Below are 21,181 nucleotides of genomic sequence, written 5' to 3'. Positions count from 1 at the left end.
ACATTTCCCAATTGTGATGGCTTTCAATGTATAACTCTGTATGTGATTTAAAAAAAATATTTAAACGAGTTTATGCGGTGGTGTGTGAGTTTGTGTCTTTATGTGAAACCCTGCTGTTAGCTATCTGAGAAAAAGTTGAAGAGGAAGAAGAGTTCGCCGATAGGACTGTCTGTCACCCGTTTCCCTCTGCACTCCAGAAACAAACCTCTCTGAGCTATCTTTAACCCCGCAGGGTATTCTCTTGGTGTTAGTGGTGTGGTTGATGGCTGTCATTGTTCAACTCCATTTCACATCTAGAAGAGGCAGCTCTCCAAAGCAAACAAACAATCATGCTGCCATTCTGCTGTTAAACGTTACTGTGTCATGTGCCTCCTGCCTCCTCTGCATCGTTTGCATTAACTTCCATGTTTTATTCACAAACGCAGTGAAGTGAATCAGATCTGTACACAGAATTAAAGGCGTTCACGTTTTTATTTTTAGAGGTATTTGGGCTCAAGTGAGGACCTGGGAGCGCAGGTCACGCGTGGCCTCTGATTACCAGCGAAGAGAAAGAGACAGTGAGAGCGGAAGAGAGTGGGAGAGATGTGCAGGTTATTGCTGATTCATACAACACTCACCTACACTATAACAGGAGCTGTCTGAGGAAGAAAGGGAAGAGATAATAGGAGACAGGAGTGGAAACGAGATGTTGATGATTCATGTGAAACAGAGGGAAAAAAAATCTGGCCAATGTGAAGTGAGGTGATCTGTAGAACAAGGTAGAGAGAAGAATGAATATTTACAGATGAGGAGGAGAGGGGAGGACAAACAGGGATGGAGAGGAGTATAAAGATAAAGAAAGGGGATGAGTATACTGAACAGAAGTCTTTCCCTCCCTCTCACTGGGGAGTCATTCACACAAATGTTGACTCTGCAACAAAAGTTCTTTCTTCCTGGTTCACTTTATGCTCAATTTGTTTTAGACAAATCATCTGAGCTCAAGAGAGACATACTCAAAAGGAAGCACTTAGTTACCCTTAGTAACCCTATAATGATGCCACCCAGAAGAAAAAAATGGATATTCCTTTTGGCACAAACAATAGAAAAGAAAACATATGATGCCCTTTTAAAGTAAAATGGTAGATATGCCGATTTACAGTAAGAGTACACTTTCAATCTGCAGGTGAAATAAAACAGCTAACCATCTCAAATGCAATGTATAAACTACTATAACAAACGAATCAATGCTGTTACTAATTCATTGATTCTTCTTTCGATTACTTTCTTGATTAATCATTTAGTCTATAAAAGAGAAAAAAAAATCATCCCAGTTTCCCAGACTCCAAGGCAACATTTTGGACCAACAGTCCAAAACTCAAAGTTATTAAACTTACAATGACATTGACAAAAGCAGAAAGTCCTCTCATTGAAGAAGCTGGCACCGGAGAATTTTGGTGTTTTTCCTATACACTTCAATCTAGAATACACTGTTTGTGTTGCACTTGGCTGTGATGAAAGTGAGGTTTTTCACTGTTATTGTGCTTAAATGTGGCTTTGTTTATTGTTATTTTCTTTAGCAATATTGTCAGTATCACCCTAGACTTAACTGTTGCCTGATTAGTATATTTTCTATATTTTCATTGAAAATGTCCCCAAAAAATCTTATTGACATAATACAAAATCATATTGACATAAGTTTAGCTTACAGTGGCAACATTTAGTGTTGTAATAAAAAAAATACAACCCTTACCATAAATAGACATTTATACTGATAAGTCGAGCGTGGTTTTGAAAGATTATTAAAAGGTGATCCAACTTTTTTAAATTAACATCATTCCATTATGTCCTCTAAAACTTTATTACATAAGACAATTTAATTACTTAGGAAAACTTCACAACAAACCGGAAAACATTCTAAGAGTTATTTTTAAGCCACTAACTTCCTAGATGAAAGCCACCTGTGCACCCTGGGTGCACAAATGTTTTGAGCAGGTGTGGAAAAAGGCTGTAAAGTAAGAAGGCTTTAAAAATATATATTTATCAATAAATAAAATGCAAAGTGAGTGAACAGAAGAAAAATCTAAATCAAATCATTATTCTTCCTTCCAAACAACATCAATTCTTCTCGGTAACAAAGCCAAGTGTCTAAACTATGCACAAAAACACAAGGAACTGGGGTGTAGAAAATGGTAGCAGGTGCTCTGGACTGATGAGTCAAGATTTTAATGAGTGTCTGCAGCCAACAGTGAAGCATGGTGGGTGTTCTTTGCAAGTTTGGGGCTGCATTTCTGCAAACAGACATGGAGATGTGGTCAGAATGAATGGTTTCCCAATGCTGAGAAGTACAGTCAGATACTTATTCATCATGCAGAACCATCAGAGAAGCATCTGATTGGCCCCAAATTCTTTCTGCAGCATGACAAACAGCGAAAGTCATTGAGAATTATCTTCAGCATAAAGAAGGACAAGGAGTCCTAGAAGTGATGGTATGGCCCCCACAAAGCACTGATCTCAACATCATCGATTTTGTTTGGGATTACATGAAGAGAGAGAAGCAACAGAGGCTGCCTAAATCCACAGAAGAACTGTGGGTATTTCTCCAAGATGTTTGGGCTGACCTACCTGCCGAGTTCCTTCAAAAACTATGTGCAAGTGTACCTAGAAGAAGGCAAAGGGTGGTCACACCAAAAAATTATTTGGTTTTGATTTTTCTTCTGTTAGCTCACTTTGCATTTTGTTAATTGATAAATATAATCTATTAACATGTCAATTATTTTTAAAGCGTTCTTATTTTACAGCATTTTGCACACTACTGTATTTCAACATACTTTAACAGAGTCCTACAGATCGCTCAAGCAGGTTGTGTAAAGCATTACTGCTGCTAAGGTAAATGTTGTGAAATTAACAGAAAAGACAGGATGCCAGCCCAGTGACCAAAACAAGATTGCCATGACCTGTGAACCTGGAAAAGCTTCTTCTTCCCTGTATGCCTCCTATTACTGTCAGTTTGTGTGTGATAGTGCTTGCCCCACCCCCAGCTCCATCAAGGGGATTGCACCTCTTCAAGTCTAGCCTCACATGCCCCCACACTCTAAAGGTCTGTGGGGAAAAAAAGAGGCTTTTTGTCTGAGTTTAATGGAATGGAATAATGTGATAAAACTGTTGGTGTCTCATGATTCAGGTTTCTATCGTGCACACAGGACAGCGTTATTCAATTTGACTCTTATTTGTTGACTAGATTTTGTACGTTTGGGGCTTCACATTTTTGAGTGTTGTTACAATGTGCATTGCATTGTGCTTTAGGTAGGTATATTACCTAGAGATAGAGCTGTCAGGATAGGTTTGCTGATTTATTGTTTAACCAGTTTTGACCTATTAAGTATCAGAAATCAGCCACTTGAATGTAGTTTCTGCTCAAATGTAAAAATAGGGGAAAAAAGTAATCCCAATGAACATTTGTGTCGTCTACTGTATATGATCCTCCCAGCCTATTCATTTGTTGGTAGAGACATGTTGCTATAAGTACCTGTGGGACACCGACTTTGAGTAACTACACTTGAGTAACACTAAAACACTGCACAGCAGTTTGTAATATAAGGTAGCATTTTAATACTCTGGAAAGTTGTCACTGTAGTAATCCTTTTATATTTTGTCTTGACGATTGTGAGGTAAACAGTAGAAAGATTTAATTTCATGTTACAAAATAATCTACCAGGAAAGTGTGTTTGCATGCATTTCATTGGCCAGTGCTTTGACGGATGATGTGGCTTAATAGGCTTAAATGTTGATAGATTGAGTCCGTGAGAGCGGTGTGTATTGTTGTCTTCCACAATGTCTAGGGTTGCCAAGCCAGAAATGTTCTAATCCTCCCCACACTGGCTTCATATATCAGCAAAAATATTAATTATCAGCAGGCTCAATCCAAACGCGAAAACTGGCCTTCAAACATCAGTTGACTGTAATACTCACCTAGGTGTCCCCTATTCTTTCTCTTTTTTTGTGTCCCTCTGTGTGTCCCTTAGCTGCGGGGCGGCCCTCGTGGCCAGGATGCCACTGTGTGCCTTGCCAGTCCACAGTGGATGGTGAGGGGCAGGAGGAGGGGACTGAGTGCAGGAGACTGAGAGGAGGCGGCTCACACCAAACAGGAGACATGAACCTCTGCTGGAACGAGATCAAACGCAAGTCCCACAACATCCGGTAAGAGGACATTCAGAGTGGTGTTTACCAACAGTTTGGAGGGATTGATGTTTTCAGAGCCAAGATGCCCATCATATAAGCTTACGCAATGCGCAAATGAAAAGAAATAATCTGTAACCCATTTATCAGAAACAGCACAACAAGTATACATCAGTTCAATAACTTTAATTCTTATAACTGCTGAATTAATGGCCAATGGTAAATATTTTGATGAGCACATAGAAATAGAAAAAAAAAAATAGCCAACAAAAAAAATATTGTAAACATCAGAGCAGCCACTAAAATTACGCACAGGAGAGGAGGAAGGTAATGAGAGAGAGAGAGAGAGAGAGAGAGAGAGAGAGAGAGAGAGAGCGCGGACTGAGTGCAGATGGACTACAATGACTCAAAAGTTTTACTCTACAACCCGGTTCAAGTGACAGACACAGCAGTGACTGACACACACATGGGCTCGGTTTACAGATGTTGTCCTGCGAATGTGTATTTCTGTTCCCCCATAGCCTCTCTCCATCAGTGTATGAATGTGTTTGAGAGGGGTGAGTGTGATGTAGTGTAAAGCGCTTTGAGTGGTTAGAAAGACTAGAAAGGTGTTATACAAGTAGAGACCATTTACGCTGGCTAAACCAGGCCAACCACTAAACCAGGTTACAGTCATTAAAGACTTAACGCAACATTCTGCAAACCCCTCTTTTTTTAAAGATTCTGTCCCAATTCACAACCAGAGAGACTAAATATTATACAAATATACTGCATGACAGCGTAATAGGAAACAACTAGCACAGTATCATATATGCGAAAAAAAAGCATCTTACCTTATGAAGATTTTGGCCCTCTCAGTCCTGAACATTAATTTCATCCAAAATGTCTCTGTGGACATTCAGTAATGCCATTTGAGTCAGTCTTTTATGAATGTCAAGTTTTCAGATGACAAATTACAAGACAATAATATATATATATATATATATTTTTTTTTTGTTTTAATTGCCAGCAGTTAGGCAAATAATAAAAGGCAAGTAGGCATAAAAGCCCACAGGAAAAGCAACACCCCCACTTCCCACGCCAATGTGACTTTGTTGGGGTGCAGATTATTTTCTCAAGGAAACGTCAGATCAGGTTCAGCTTTACACAGTTTGTTTTTTAGCCAGCAGCTAGCCATCACTGTCACATTCTGGTAGGGTTGGGCGATGTGTATAAAATTTCCATTTGACGATGTCTACATTGAAACACCGGGATGGACGATGGCATCGTCTCTCGGCCCAACTCTACATTCTGGTTTGCTAAAGCTTTCTTAAGCTCCAACTCCAAGCATTTATCAGAGGGACCGATCAGAACACAAACAAAAAGGCAAAACAATTTTCTGTGTTGCAGTGACTAAATTTGGAAATAAATCCCTCATTATATCCCAGTGGTTGTAAATTTGCACACACTCCCAGTTGGTATGGAGATGTGTTATTGAATTAATAAAATCCTTTTCTAGGTGAGTCTGATGGCTTAACCAAAGTCATCATTTTATTCTCTTAATCACTAGGAAATTTGTATTTTATTCTAATTGAATAATAAGTAAGAATTGCACTTTTAATTTATTTGGCAGTTATCCTTTTGTGGTTGCATCTGTGGGTAACATTATGCTAATATGTGTAAGGTTATGTCCAGCCAGGGAATAGAGCATAATGATGTCTAACATCTATATATACTGTCTCCTCCTTTGTTTGCCATTTTCCTCAGACGGTTCTTCTTGTTGCCATTCATGGTCAGTTTTCTGGCAAATTAAAAAAGCATTGTCTAATAATGTGCTGTCACACAGTAATGCATATTTCAGTACTCCTTCCACTCAGCTGATTAATTATTAATATAACATGGGTTAATATTGCCATTGCACAAGTAACACTCGAGAGGTTTGCCAGTGCAAAACAATTAGAGGGTGTCCATGTTGTTCTTTGATGCTTAATTGGAAACTGTCCAGGCTTGCCGCATCATTTCTGTTTCTTCAATTCAACTGGCATCCTGTTTAGACGATTGGCCCCTTAATTGCTTACTTGACCCTGATGTATCTAGGAAGAGGGAGGGGGAAGTTAAGGAAGGATAGTTGTGAAATTGGTTAAGACAGTTTCCCCTGCAGTCCTGTGTAATGAGATCACTATAGATGGCCTGCAGTGGCTGTTTATACCCGAGCTGCACTCTGACTTCATCAGGATGAGCAAGGAAGGGGGGATGGGAGGAAAAAGGGCGAGTCGAAGAAGAGAGAGAGAGAGAGAACAGACAGCTGGTATTAAATCATCACACAAGAGAGATGGGATGAGGGGAAATGGGAGGGACAGAGAGAGAAAGAAGAGTGGGAGAATGAATGAATGAGAAAGAGCTTCACTGAAAAGCTGTAACCTTGAAGGTGAGTGCTGTCCAAAGGAAACGTCTGACTGCATTCAATGCCAGCGGCTGGACAAGTGCAGAAGACTGGCTTTATAATAGCCTGTCTGGCATTGATTGACAGGTGGTTGAGGCTCTGTTCCAATAAAAGTCATGGCTGCTTCCTTCTATCCTTTAAACTGTTGTACATTATACCCTATAGTATACTGTACCTAGACTAATTAAATTAAATTTCCTCTGTTGTACTTTGGTGCTCATTTCTTTACAAGACTGTGTCTATAGCCATGCTAGTGGTGTTTGCTTATTAGTGCTAAAGACATTGTGCAGCTCAGGCTGGGAATGTCATTAGTTTTGCAGGGATTTAACCTTATGGTGGCGGTAGATGAAAAGTCAGAGGATGACCAAAGTGATGACATTTAATTCTGAGGGGAACATGAATTTAGGATTTATCACCTGGGAACCATAATTGTTTGTACAAAGTTTTGTGCCAATCCGTCCAGTAGATGTTGAGATATTTCACTTGAAAAGTGAAACGAGATCAAAAGCCCACAACATCTGTTAAGAGGACATTCATTGTGGTGTTAACTGTTACTGTCTAGAGGGATGAATGTATTATTGCTTATTGTATCTGAGATAAGGAAGTGGCTGCATTTGGATACTTCGGTGGAGATTGTCAGAATTGTGGCGACAATAGCTGTAAACTGCTTATGACATTTCTACCTACAAGTTGGCTGTCTCAAAAGAAATAAAAATGTTAATTTCTTTCATGACTTTATCAGGGTACAGATCAGATCATTTTCCCAAGTAAACATCTGATCAATTTCAGCGTTACATAGTTTTTTTTGTGAGGAGCAGTGCCTTGCCTCCCCCTGTGGGAGACCAGGGTCCGATTTCCATTGCGACACATCCACCAATGTGCCCTTGAGCAAGACACTTAAAGACCCTAGTTCCTTGCGTGGCGTGCGACCTCTGACATATGTTGCAATTTTAAGTCACTTTAGATAAAAGCATCAGCTAAATGACTAAATGTACTGTAGCTAGCAGCCAGCCATCACTGTCACATTCTGGTTTATTCTGATTCATTGAGTTTACTGAGGCTTTCTTAGGGTACAAGGTAAATTTATGTGATGAAGTTTGTGGTTCCCTTTATGCTACTCACAAAGCAAACTTTATACTAAAATTCTAAAATTATATACAGAAATGAACTATTTTGCATGGTGCAGTGCTGAGGATGTATTGAAGTCTCACATCCTGGGGTAAGAAGCTGCCCTGTAGTCTAGTGGTGCGATAGCAGATATTTCTGTATCTCTTACCAGACGGCAGCAGGGCGAACATGATGTGGCTGGGGTGGGTGCTGTGCTTTAATATCCTTTGGGCTCTTCAAAGGCACCTCACCTCACCGAGATAAATTGGCTGTAAATTAGTCACTTGCACACAAATCGAGTTTGTATAGAGATGTGTAATGGAATTAATTAAACATTTTTTTAAATTGAATTGAAAGTAAAAATTGGAACTTCGACCTGCTGATGATTCTGGTGGAAAAGTCAAGGGATCACCAAAGTCAGGAGGATTCATCCTTTGGGAACCATGAATGACTGTATACAATGTCAAGACAATCCATCCAGTAGTTGTTAAGGTATTTTAGTCTGAAGTAGTGGAGCATGGCTGAAGAACAAACATTTTTCCAAAATTTGACGATGACATCACCTGCATGCTCCCATATCTGAAAATACAACTAAAGATATGAATTTAACAACCAAAGATAAGGAGTATGTAGCGCACAAAATGCATTTACAGTCTAAATGCTTACGGATGGCAGTGGCACAGAGAATTTATCAGTGTGACACAGTGTTGCTCAGCTAATTAGACTCAGCGCTGATAACAGAAGGTTAGGGGTTTGATCACTTTTTTTGGCATGTTGTATGGAAAATAGGCAAAATCATTACACTGTGAGCCACTCTACGCACACTCACCAGCTGTGTAGCATGTGTTATTGACTACAAAACAGTGCTTTGATGCCATTGGCAAAAAAACTTAGACATGCTGTTCTTATTGTTGTGTGCTTTGTGCTATATCAAGTTGTGGTTTAATGTCTCATGCAGGATTGAGATAATGGACCAACACTGCATCGTGCCGTGTCTATCATAATCACCGCTGAATGATTATGATTATATATAAAAGAGACATTTATTACCACAAGCATATTGCTGAGGCCATTTAGCCATCTGTAAGTATGGTGCAAGAAAATACAATATGCAAGTGTGGGAGGTTTCAGTGAATTTATGCTATTTATTCAGTAGAGACTGTGTTTTAGAAAAGAATGAGTACATTTGTTATGGTTGCGTAATTCACTCACTGGAAAAGCGGGAAATTATCTGGCATTCCTTCTTCACTCCTTTGTTTGGGTCCCCTGGACTGGCTTATGACAACTTCCTCCGGTCTTTTAAGTTACTCTAACTGGCTGTTGGCTGTAGCTTCTTATTTACAGTACAAATATTAGAGTGGTATTGATCTTCTCATCTCAGCACATCAACTATTCCTGTAATTGGTTGTTAAATAGGATTTACTCATCAGTGTGTATGATTGTAACTCATCTCCTGCTCAGTGTGTGTGTTAGATTTAGCGATGTTACCAAGGCATGTTTCTACTGAGACCAGCTGTACTGCATCCCATTCCTGTCCTTGCATACTATGGCAGTCAAACACACGACAGCTTGATTCTGAATCATCACAAATCTCCCCCAGTGCAGTATTAACACAGAATGCTTAGTCAGTTATAGGAGTTCTTCAAATAGATTTTTAATGTAACTGATTACACTGTCAACCATATTGGTAACAATATCAGGCATTGTTTAGACTGGGGCCGTGCCACATAGTGAGGTGCCCACTGTTTTGCACTGCAGGGAATGCCCACCGAGGTTGGTGTGGGTGTCTTGGTGGCATGCTATGAATTTATTTGCCGCATGGTTCAGATAACTGCAGAGAGCCAGTCGCCCACGCTCAGTGTCTGTCTGATGGCAAGAGGAGACCTCTGAGTCTGTTTTTGTCTCTGTCTGTTTTTGTCATTACCACAATGTTCCTATCTGTATCCACCAGAGGAGCTATCTGTTGATACCCATCTCATTCAACTTTCCCATCAGTCTCTACCTTTTTGCTCTTCCTGTTTTTTTGTTGTGCGTATCCATCCATCCTCCACCTCTGTTCTTCTCTGCATCCTCCTTCCCTTGCTAGCGCCTTCTACAGACAGCCCAGGTGCAGTGCAATGCCCTTTGGTTGTTCTGTGCTCCACTTTCCCTACGTCACCCTCTGGCAAGTTACAGTACAATGGCTGCAGGACTTACTGAGCAAAAATGACATGCTAATGATAATTCTATTGTTCAAGGTCAGGGGCAAAAACCTAGTACTGCTAGAGGTGTTGGTGATAGGATGGCAGGTGTGTGTGGGACTCTGTTGGGGGATTCAGCCATCAATCATTCAGTTGCTGGAAGGAATGGATTTAGTTTTCGCTGCCACCTGAGAATCAGTTTGAGATTCAGTGATTTATTTCAGGGTAAGAGGAGGCTATGTATTTATTTGCTCAGTCTCACAGTGTTACTCCATAAGACTAATAGATGTGGTTTGAGGCCATATAATGACCCACATTTCAGGTTTTTGATTTTACCTGATGTTCCGGTTGTAAGCAAGTGATTTTTTTGACATTCTCACACAAAACACATTCTTTTTTCTCAGACATGTAGTCAACATAATAGTATACAAAGAAACAAGAATAAGACTTAAATAAACACAGAAGTAAAATTTTTTCTTTTAAAGTGTTCTGGGTCTTTTTTGTTGTTGTTGTTTATAGGTTGAGTCTTAATAATTCACATAAAAATCCTGTGAAATTTGGGGTAATTTTTGTTATTTTGCATTTATGTATGTGAAATTTACCATATAGAATCAATAACTTTACAGTTAATCCAGTGTTGTATTTATCATTTGTGAAATGTGTAATGAAATATGTACACTCAATTTTAATATTTTTTACACAATATATAATCTTTTATTTGACTCCAAAAATTAACTCACTGGATACAATGGCAAAATAAATGCATTTAAGATTCTGCTTCATCACTGCAAAAATCACATTTGTTTACAATATTTACAAATTTACAGTTTTAAAATAGGTGCTGTGGATAAGACACATGCCTTTGGCCCTGCAGACTTGTTCGTCAACCTGCTTCTCAGTCTCTTCGCCTCTGCCATTAGCTAACGTTATGTCCATAGAGGCTGCTGAGCACGGTTATGTTGCCTGCTCGCCTGGCTCCGGCACTACACAAGTGCCTCTCTCTACCAGCAGCAGCATAATGTTGCTTGATTCTTGGGTGGCAAGCCAGCCAACACGGCTAGACAGCATCCAATGCAAGTGAGTGTTATATAGCCTCAACTCGGCAGCAAGTGACCGAGCGGGGGAAACATAACTGTGCTCAGCAGCCCCCATGGACATAACATTAGCTAATGGCAGAGGCGAATAGACCAAAGAGGAGATAAAACAACTATAGACAGGATAAAAATACTACATAATGTTGCTTTTTTTGTCACTTTCATTGAAGGGCTCCATTGACTCTAATGTAAAAATAGTCGATGATATGGTCAAACGCTGTTCCCGGGACACTTGTAATAGTTACAGTTGCTACCCAGAGAGGTGGACAGTAGATTTATTCTCTTTCCAAAACCTAAAATAAATCCAGGAAAATGTCGGCTGTGGATCGTTCCTAATATAATGTTAGTTAGCTAACGCTAGCTAACTTCCTACTCAATGTAACGTAATAAAGCCCTGGTGTTCTGCTGAATAGAGGCCTACCCAGCTTTACAGGAACAGTGTTGATCGTTCATATCGTTGTCTTTTGTCTCGATCGCCTGGGGATGCGATGGTTCATTTTAGCTTCTATCATTTTTTTCACGTCTTTTTGAGTCAGTTTGACAGCCTGAATACAACCTTCAAATCTATAATGCAACTGCAAAACTGCCTGCTTCTTTCTGAGATCGCTTTTTCCAACTAATTTGACAAGATTTCTCTGGGGAGTGCAGTAATAGACAGTAGCAATGAAAACAATGTACTGGTAATAAATCAATGAGGAATTTTGAGTCCAATGAATAATTCGATGAATAACCGCTTTCTGTGTGTATGTAGAGCTTGAAATTAAACATGAGTAAAGCTGTGAGGTGAGCACTGAACTGCCTTCATTCCGTCATCCGGTGCAGAACAAATCAGAGGTGGTCTTGCAGATTAGAGACAATGTTGGACTTTGTGGACCGCTACTGTGTCTGTTTGACTAGCAGGAGAAGATAATCAGGTTTTGTGCACACACTGTACCCAGGCATGCTGAATGGTTTATGTGGAGCAAGTCAAATCCCTAAAGGAGTGAAAACATTGCGTTGTTGAGCTACAAGAACAATGAGGGCTCAAGGATCGGAGACACGCTTTATACATTAGCTCTCTTTACTTGAAGTCCTGCAAACCTAGACCTGCATGGAGGTCAGAGGAGGACAAGTCAGTTGAAAGACTCAATTTGTATGTTAATTTGCATCTTTTGTAAACAGACCTTTATCAGCATCATACAGTAAAACAGCAACTTAGATTGAGTTGTTGCTTGGTGTTATTTGAGTTATTAAAAACCTGTCGACCAATGTTATGGCTCCAGTCTTTCTGTTTTGATTTTTAGTATTAAAATAGGTGTCTTTAAACATGCCAGTACACATGCACATATTCACAGGAAGATGAACAAGAATGATATTATTATAAATTATAAGAAAAACATTATCAATGCCAAAATATGTATGTGAATGACACTTGCGACCCAAGTCTCTTATGCTAAAAATTTTCACACTGAAATTGTTGTGATGACTGTATAGGCACATTTGGCCTAGTGCTTTGTGGGATAATGAGTTCACACTAATTTGTGTACTTTAAATTAATCTCAAAAATTCTGAATGAATAAAATTAATTGATTAGTGACGTTTTGAGCGAGTATAAAGTGAGTAAGAACAAACAACTTTGTAAAGAAGCTCAAAACTTCCTTTCGTCGCCTCTGTATCCTGTGTTTAGGGAGCGCAATCACTTTAAACAATGAAGCTTAATTTATAAAGTTGCATTAACCAACCACATCCACAGCCAACAGTTAGCCTGTTTGTGTTGGTAAATGTTGACATCATCCCAGCAGCTGCAACAACAAAAATATGTAATAGCTTGTAATAATACTTTTTTTTTGTGTGGTTGAGATAAATGTTGGTTGAGCCACTACAGCTGCTAAGCTCTCACTACAACTCCACAGCTTACAGAACAGCTGCTTGTTATTTGTACGAGCCATTATCAGCCAATAAACTGATCAGCATTGTCTGCTTCAATCCCCAAACCCAGTTTCTCTTTGGAATTATTGTCTTTAAAATCTCTTTAATAAGTGAACAGGTCATCTGACTGTAGCTGGTAAATATCTAATGAAAATGGCTTAGTTTACTGCTAAAACAAAGATGTGCATCAGCTACTTGTCGAGGTGCCCTTCCAGGCAAAATAAACCCTGTATGGTGAACATATTCCATAACAATCAAAGTTAGCTTTTATTATGTGCTGTAAGTCAGATAAGTTACAACACTGTCACTGTTTAGCTTGAGATGAGCAGGTCATACAACGTGAACACACTAAAGGGCTATTGCTATAAGGTTCAGTGTGGAATATTTAGGAGGAGGATCATTATGCAATATAATATACATATGTTTTCAGTGGTGTATAAAGACCATACATAATGAACCGTTATGTTTTTATTACCTTAAAATGAGCGGGTCCCCTTACATGGAAGTCGCCATGTTCCTACAGTAGCCCAAATGGACAAACTGCTCTACAGAGCATATTTCGTAAGTACTTTAAATACGTATAGAGGCCCACACGTATTATTTAGCACAAGCGCCGACAGAGCATGTCGGCCACTGTAGCTTCTCTTTTTTCCCTCCTTAAATCTTTATTGCAAAAAGGAATAAAGTGTACATGGGACATAAAGTAGTATACAGAACAGTATACAAATATATACAAAGACACAAACAATAAAGACTTTGCCAGGGGTAGTCTTTATTATATAAAAATATTACAAAGAGAACCATATGTTGACAGTTTTCACAGGCTTTTTGTTGTTGGATTTAGAAATGAAAATGCTCTGATAATGCTAATCCAACACATCTTTGTAGTAGCGTCCATGTTGATTCCACATTCCGACTTAAGAGCACATGAACGCACCAAAGTCGGAAGAATGACTTTACAGCTTGGGAAATAGGACCATCCGAGGAGCATGTGAATGCACAGTGAGCTGTAGGTTTCACCACTAGATGCCACTAAAACTTACACACTGAATTTTACATAAAATAAATTTACCAAAATATGTCTAAAGGAAGCTGAATCCAGTTTTGATTGAAGATGTTTTGCTGGTTTCGTCGGTAAAACCAACAAGTCCTCCACAATTAACAGCAAAATACGTTTGTTTGGCTGCACATATTAGCGTTTTCTGATCAGATGCCCGTATTGGCAGGATTTTGGTTCAAATATTACTTAGTTAAGGCAAGGGGACCTTTGTTGTCATGGTTACCACAATAACCACTTGCTTAAGGTTAGGGAACAATTGTGGTCATGCTTAAAAGAAACCAGTGTTGAGTGATGGTTTGAAATGAGAAACAATTTCCATGTGAGAATTTGACATTGTGACTTTGATGCTCTATACTTCCTCCTTTGCCCCTGAGCTCATCTCCTGCAAAATGACTGATGACATTAGAACTACTGTTAGGAGAAATACAGATTTATTTTTGCTGGATAAACTGAATTGGTAGAATAATTATACACATTTTTCCAAACTTAAAGGATGATAAACATGCAGATTTATAGCTACGTGAACACTAACACAAATCATACAGACACAAACACATTTGCTCATATGGTACATGCAAGAACAAGGAATACTGATTCAGATGGAACACCTACACTTAGACACAACATAAATAAACCTGAGCAAAACTATCACTGTGTTATTGTCTCTTAACACACACACACACACACACACACACACACACACACACACGTAATGAACATGCTGCACTCTGGTTTTAAGAGAGGAGTGGGAGCATCTTATGACCATTTCAGCCATGGTCTCTTGTGCTTATTTGTCATCTTTTGTTATTTTCAAGTATCTCTGCTTCCCACAACACCTCTTATGCTTCCTCTACTATCTGTTGTTGCGCTAACAATGCCCTACATTTATGTTACATTACGGCCACTCAGAGTGGGTGGCGGTGAACACATCCGTGCTTCTTTACATCTGTGTGCCTGCATTTGCAGTTCACAAAACAATTTAAATGGACAAGATTCATTCATGTCTTTACAGACCGATTTAGAGTGTCTGATGCAGGTATGCAATAAATTACCTTTCTCAGCAAAACACTAGCCACTTTAACTAGACACGCCCATAATAGCACGTCTGTGTTCACTGTACATGCTGAAGGAATCTATATCTGCAAATTGTTTTGTAAGTATAATAATAATAATCTCTTATTTGTATTGCACCTTTCATACATAAAATGCAGCTCAAACATTTGCTTTACATCACGAGCGCTTAAACAAGTAAAAAAGAAGGACATAAATAAATAAATAAAACATACAATATAGCAGCATGTAAATAATCCACAAGCACAAAAACACAGGAATTAAAACTGGGAAAGGGTAGCAGCCAGGGCTACAATATGAAATAAATACAATATGTGTGATCAGTTAAAAGCAAAAGCATAACTAAAATCAGTTAAAAGCAAAAGCATAAAATTAGGTCTTGAGCTGCTTCTTAAAACTATCAAGAGAGGTTGCTTCTCTTATTTGTAAAGGAAGTTTGTTCCAAGCCATTGGTGCATAATAACAGATGATTATTATCTGGAAGAGTGAACTGTAGAAGCTGTACAATGGTGGACATTAAAGATATATTCTATTCTTCTTGGGTTGTTGCGTCCCTACTGATGTTGAGACCAGACCTAAACCCTTGTTTATATGTGATTTTTAAATATTTTTTATTGTATGTATTTATATAATTTCTGATAAACCTTATTTTCTAACCTTGTATTTTTGTTTGGAGCTACAAGCATGCAACGTTCCCTTGTATAGCGGTAAAGAATTTGTTAAAGGAGCATATTTCTTGTGGGCATCAGCTGCTGTAAATCTTCATACAACTACAGTATTTTCAGTTGTGACAAACAGCCCCTGTGGCTAGTCTGCTATTGTCACTCATCAAATGTGTTTCCCACAAATCTCAGTAAGATGACTGTTGGAAGAGATGCTTCAGGCGAGGCATCAGTAAAACTCCCACCACGAGAGAAGTCCCTAAATGCATCACACGCGACACACTCTAGCCAGGAAATCAATAAAGGAAGCAGAAAGAGAGGAAACCCCAGGGAAAGCTGGTAAACATGAGCATGCTGTTTTTTGTTTACAGCTATCACATCACATGATTTGTTGATATTGAAGTTAAAATCTTTCAGTTACCTACTGCTGCCATTTGAGATCACCGGCGCCAACCGCCTTACAGTGTGGGCTACATTAATTTTGTGCACAACATACTCAGTCCAGATGTGGGGTGGCAGCTGCCCCAAGTGACATTCATCAGGTTTCTGAAGTTTCTTGTGTTGACTTCCCTTTACACTGGATACATTTTGTGTGCTGTTCTGTGAGCAACTGTGATAAGAGCCTGTGATTTGGGCACACACGTGTCTCCATACATCACAAACTGCACAGTAAAGGTTACCTTGAGGATATATTTGCAGTTTGCCAGGTAATTTCTGTCTGCATCGTCTTTTAGTTCCTCCTGCAGTATTCAAAACAGATCTGCCAGCTAGAAAACATAAACATGTCTGTACCTGCTGTAGATGTAGAGGAAGTGCTAACAGTGAGTTGGCAGTTGGTTCCATGCCTTTGTAAAGAGTGCTTTCACACTAATCTGAATGTGAGCTAAAACAATATTAGCTTATTGCAAATATATACAACACATAACAACAAATTGCAGTACAGAAATGCCAAATTAGGTTTGAGATCATTTAGAAATGGCATCTCCACTACGTAGTTTGTCCACCAGAGAGCACAGAGAAGTAAATTTTTCAACTGAAAATGTTCCACTTAGTAAATATATTAAAGATTGATCTTAAAAAAACAAATCTAAAGGCTCTGTATCAAGACTGTCTGTGTTATTAGGTATGCTGATATATATTTACCAGATTTTTTAAACTCTCAATTATCAGTATTATTGTACGTGAGTGCACCTGTATGCAATCTGAAATTGTTTCCAGTTGAACTCTGATATTGTTTGTATGCAGCTACAAAGCAATTACGGTATTTTCCCACAGGAAGGAAACTCATGCGTCTTTCACTATAACCCTACTGGTAATGAAGAGGAACACTAATTTTTTCAACCCGTACAGCTGGTTGTGGTCGGTGGTCATTTGGCTTCACCCACCCAAACATTGTTCCCCATCCGCAATTCATATGTCTAAACGCAAAAACAGTCTCTTTTCTTGGCAAGGGTGGTAAACCTCTCTGTGCATGAAAAGTACTGTAGTGTAACACACACAGCAAAACAGGAAATCACAAATCACAGCGACTCTTATGGTTTGCTGGATTAAGTTGTATAGAGCCAGTGAAAAATTTCTGGCCCTTTGCTCTATGTGATGGAGTGAAGAACTAACTAGCTTAATATTACTACTGAACATATTTCTTTGTAAGTAAAACTTACGTTAACTGATTCAATGTGATTTTATAATCTATTTATAATAAAAGGTGGTGTAGTACAATTTTAAGGTACATGGACTTCTTACTGCATAATTTGTTTCTATGTTTCTAAGCACTTCCTTGCTGTGGTGACACAAAGCAATGTAATGCAACACAAGACATTACTACTACATCTTTCTCTTTCAGCATATTGCTGAACTCTCTCCATCATGACTTCTTCCTTAACTAGGTTGTCAGTCTTCCCAAACCTGAACCTAATCTTAATGAACTAGCTAAGACTGACAACATGACACAGTAAATTTGTCGGCATGTCAATCTGCTTTGATTTAAGGCTTTCACAGTGAGGCATCCATTGAGATTTTGAATAAAAAATAACATATACGCACATTTGAATATATACCCTTTCAACTAAATGCAGTGCAGTTGTGTCAATGTGGCCTACCACACACCTTCGCACTTTTTGCAAGCTCTCACAACATCTCTGCTATTGAGAGAGAAAGAGACAGAGAGAGGGCGGTGGGGGGAGAAAGGAGATAGGAATGGGGCTTTGCTCAAAGCTTTCCTGGGCCCTGAGGCAACACACTAGCTAGCTCCTCTCTCCTAAAACAGCAGAAACACTGCTCCTATCTCCTATGCATTAATTAATCATCGAACCGAGCAATAAGCTTCTCTCTGTAATCTCTCCAAAACTGATTGGGGAGTTGAATTTCTGTTTGACCATGTTATTTACTTTGAATGTTAACTGTCAAGAAATATGGGGAACAGTAATCTGCATGCAACAGAGTTTCCCAACTGTGAAAACATTGAGTTACACTGAATACAAAACTCACAGTCTGCTAAACAGCAACACAATTGTATATTTATACCCTAAACATTGTGATTAGGATTCTTATCCACAGCTACCAACAGTGTTGAGCTGCGAGCAGTTTGGTGTCATTCTCAAGGACACACGGATGCTGATTGTTACCTCAGCTGTTGCAGTATGCTTCTGTGTATTCACATGCATAACAAATGTCATCCTCTCTAATGTTGGGATGCATATTTTATTTCTTATTTATTCTGAACCCTTTGCTTGAAGCTAATCCAGGAAATGAAAAGGTCTACAATCTTTACTATGACAATACCTGTTATTCTGACAGCAAATCTCAGTTTAGACTATCTCATCATGTGTTCCCTGATGAGATTGGCTATTAGCCCATTTGTACTGATTATTACTGGTGTAACAAACCTGCAGACACACACACACACACACACACACACACACACACACACACACACACACACACACACACACACACAACAATGAAACATATTTTGTTCATCTTAGACAGACACAGGCAGCCTTGTTGTCAAAGATTTATTCTAAACTGACACCAAAGAGCACTTAAAGTAAAGCCTGAAGGTGTCAGGGTGAATCACTCTCTAACACACACAACTGCAAAGATAGTTATAATAGTAATGACAAATATACAACATCTGGTTAGATTTACAAAATAATGTGGTTAACATGAAATGGGCACCAAAATGTTGGGAAAAGATCATGGTTTTTAAGTAACGTGTCTTTAGTGGGCTCCTCAAGAGATGACGCTAAAGGTGGACCTATAGCGTCATAGTTTGAAGCCAACGGCCACTGACCAAGCAGCCATATCATATCATTGGGGGTGTATATGTGAATATTAGGCCCAACTCAAATTAGTCTTCACAAAGACAGAGCACACACATCCTACCTGTTTCCTCTTTTGGTCACTGCATTTCTGGACACACACACACATGCACACAAATCCCTGGCATCACCTAATCGGATGCAGCAGAACTTGGCCCGTAAATTGCATTTAAATTGATATCATGATGTTTCCACTGAAGATAGAAAAGCTTCAGTCAGCCTCCCATATTGGCAAACCTTTAGCCTGGCCTCCCTACAGTTTAGCAGGGCGAGCGTTGTTCTTGGCAGCACCTGCCATGTGAAGATGATTCCATTACAACAGAGGCAATGCTCTAGTTGTCTCCCCCTCTATGTGTGTAATGGAAGCAGCAGTGATGGGTGAGTGTACTGGGAGCTGTGTGTGTGTGTGTTTCTGTATGAGTGTGTGAATCGCAGGTCTCCTGTGTTGTGCGAAGCATTTTGAAACTTCTCTGCAAGTGTCAGGGTCATCCTATGATGGATGACCTTACTTAGATGCATCCTAGAGCTCGGGTTCACTCTGATTTTAGTCAGAAACCTTTCTCCGTGTGTGTGTGTGTGTGTGTGTGTGTGTGTGTGTGTGTGTTATGTGTGAATTCACACCTGTTATGGACTGAGAGCCTGTTCTGCAGGGGAAAACAGTTCCTCTCTGATTCAATTACCACAACAGGCTGAGCTGGAGGGGCAACAGGAGGCTAGGGGACAGCATGGTCTGCTTCACACAAGTTTCCTGACACAGGGTTGAACAAAGAGGCCTATCAATTCTGAGAAGTGCACTTACAAGCTTGATTTCACCTTTCCGTCTTTTCCCTCTTAAAGTCTCAAAGCTTTTCCCACATGCCTTCCTGCAACCAGCACCCCTGATGTGATGCCTAATCCCTCATGTGTCAGAACTCGTCTGTGCCACATTCACTTTGCAGGAAATTGCCTTATGGTTATTTTTCAGTCGCTAATGTGACATTGCAGATGGTAGCATGCTAATGGTGCAGGTCGAGGGACAATGGTCGTGCATTTTTTTTGACTCCTTATTTAGCATACTGTGTATACTGTATGTTAACCTTATTTTGTTGCATAATTGCATCAGTGTGATTATCATGTTTGACTACATTCACACTCAAATCTTAAAGTGTTCCTCTGACTACACTTGTGCTTTTATCTGAATATAAATCCTGTTACACTTTTGCAAAAGATTTATGGTTGTGAGCAGTGATACCTAGACAGTCTGTTTCTTTTTCTGACTCTTCACTCACTCCCACTCATCGTGTCTGATGTGACAGTCCTGGCAAATTGTGATGTGCAGTAATAATGATATTTGAGTGCTGGCTTCTGGTATGTAATTGAAACACTGGGATGCTTTCACCCCACCCCACCCCTTTAGTACCAGCTGTGCCACTGATACAAGAGCAGTGGTTTCCCCAGACATCTCTCATGCTGCTGACAGGTGGCAAGCAGATACATTTTCTCTGTTATTTGTTCCTGATTTACTCCAGCAAGCCTGCAGCAACACTAACCTGTGACTCTGTATCTCTCACCTTGTCCTGCATGTGCCACAACATACAGACTACCTGTGACAAACAACATGGGGATTCAATACTGTTGCAGATATATATATTAAGAAATTGTTTTTTTATGGTTAATGGCGGCTCGGCTTCACCCAATTCTACTTATACTTCCTTATACTTTACAGCACAGCCAACACAGAACCAACTGATCATTTCCTAACTAAAGCTACATGTACCAGGCTAAAAGTTTGCATTGTCACCAGGTGATGGTCCATGGACATAATGAAAACATTGTTCTTTTATTGCAGTGTAGAGATAGTGACTCCTAGAGTCACACGTATGATAAGGAAGAATGTCAGATCAAACTGTTATTTAATTCTAATATAACCTTGTTTAGCTGCTGAGTTGACATACTTACAAGGCAGAGATTTGTGCTTTACTTTGTATTTTCGAATAGTATGTTTCAGTTTTAATGGATGTGGTCATAATGATGTGATTGGCAAACTTAATGCCCGTGTAATATCTCAGGTAATTTATTTGGCTAGGGATGTAGGAGGTATAAATTTCCCCAAATCCAATTGAGATCAGGACAGCTGCTAATGTTAGCTACACTCTGATATACAAGGTACAAGGTTGTTTATATGTCATTATACAGCACAAGGCTGCATAACAAAATAAAACT

The 21,181-nt window shown here is 39.3% G+C and overlaps 1 protein-coding gene across 2 annotated transcripts in view; it reads left to right on the top strand.

Moving 5' to 3' along the window:
* Positions 1–4,006: 4,006 nt before the first annotated feature.
* The window catches only part of drp2 (dystrophin related protein 2), a 77,142-nt gene continuing 59,967 nt past the window's right edge, over positions 4,007–21,181 (top strand). For both annotated transcript variants that reach the window (XM_038698880.1, XM_038698882.1), the window contains exon 1: positions 4,007–4,176. In XM_038698880.1, coding sequence (XP_038554808.1) covers positions 4,130–4,176 — 47 coding nt within the window. In that variant the 5' untranslated portion in view covers positions 4,007–4,129. The remainder of the gene's footprint in view (positions 4,177–21,181) is intronic.

Source organism: Micropterus salmoides, unplaced genomic scaffold (assembly GCF_014851395.1).
Source record: "Micropterus salmoides isolate LMB-PRFRI ecotype aquatic unplaced genomic scaffold, ASM1485139v1 Ms_hic_scaffold_5, whole genome shotgun sequence".
NCBI classification, from domain to species: Eukaryota; Metazoa; Chordata; class Actinopteri; order Centrarchiformes; family Centrarchidae; genus Micropterus; species Micropterus salmoides.
Note: the sequence above shows the minus strand (reverse complement) of the source record. Positions and strands in the feature narration are given on the sequence as shown.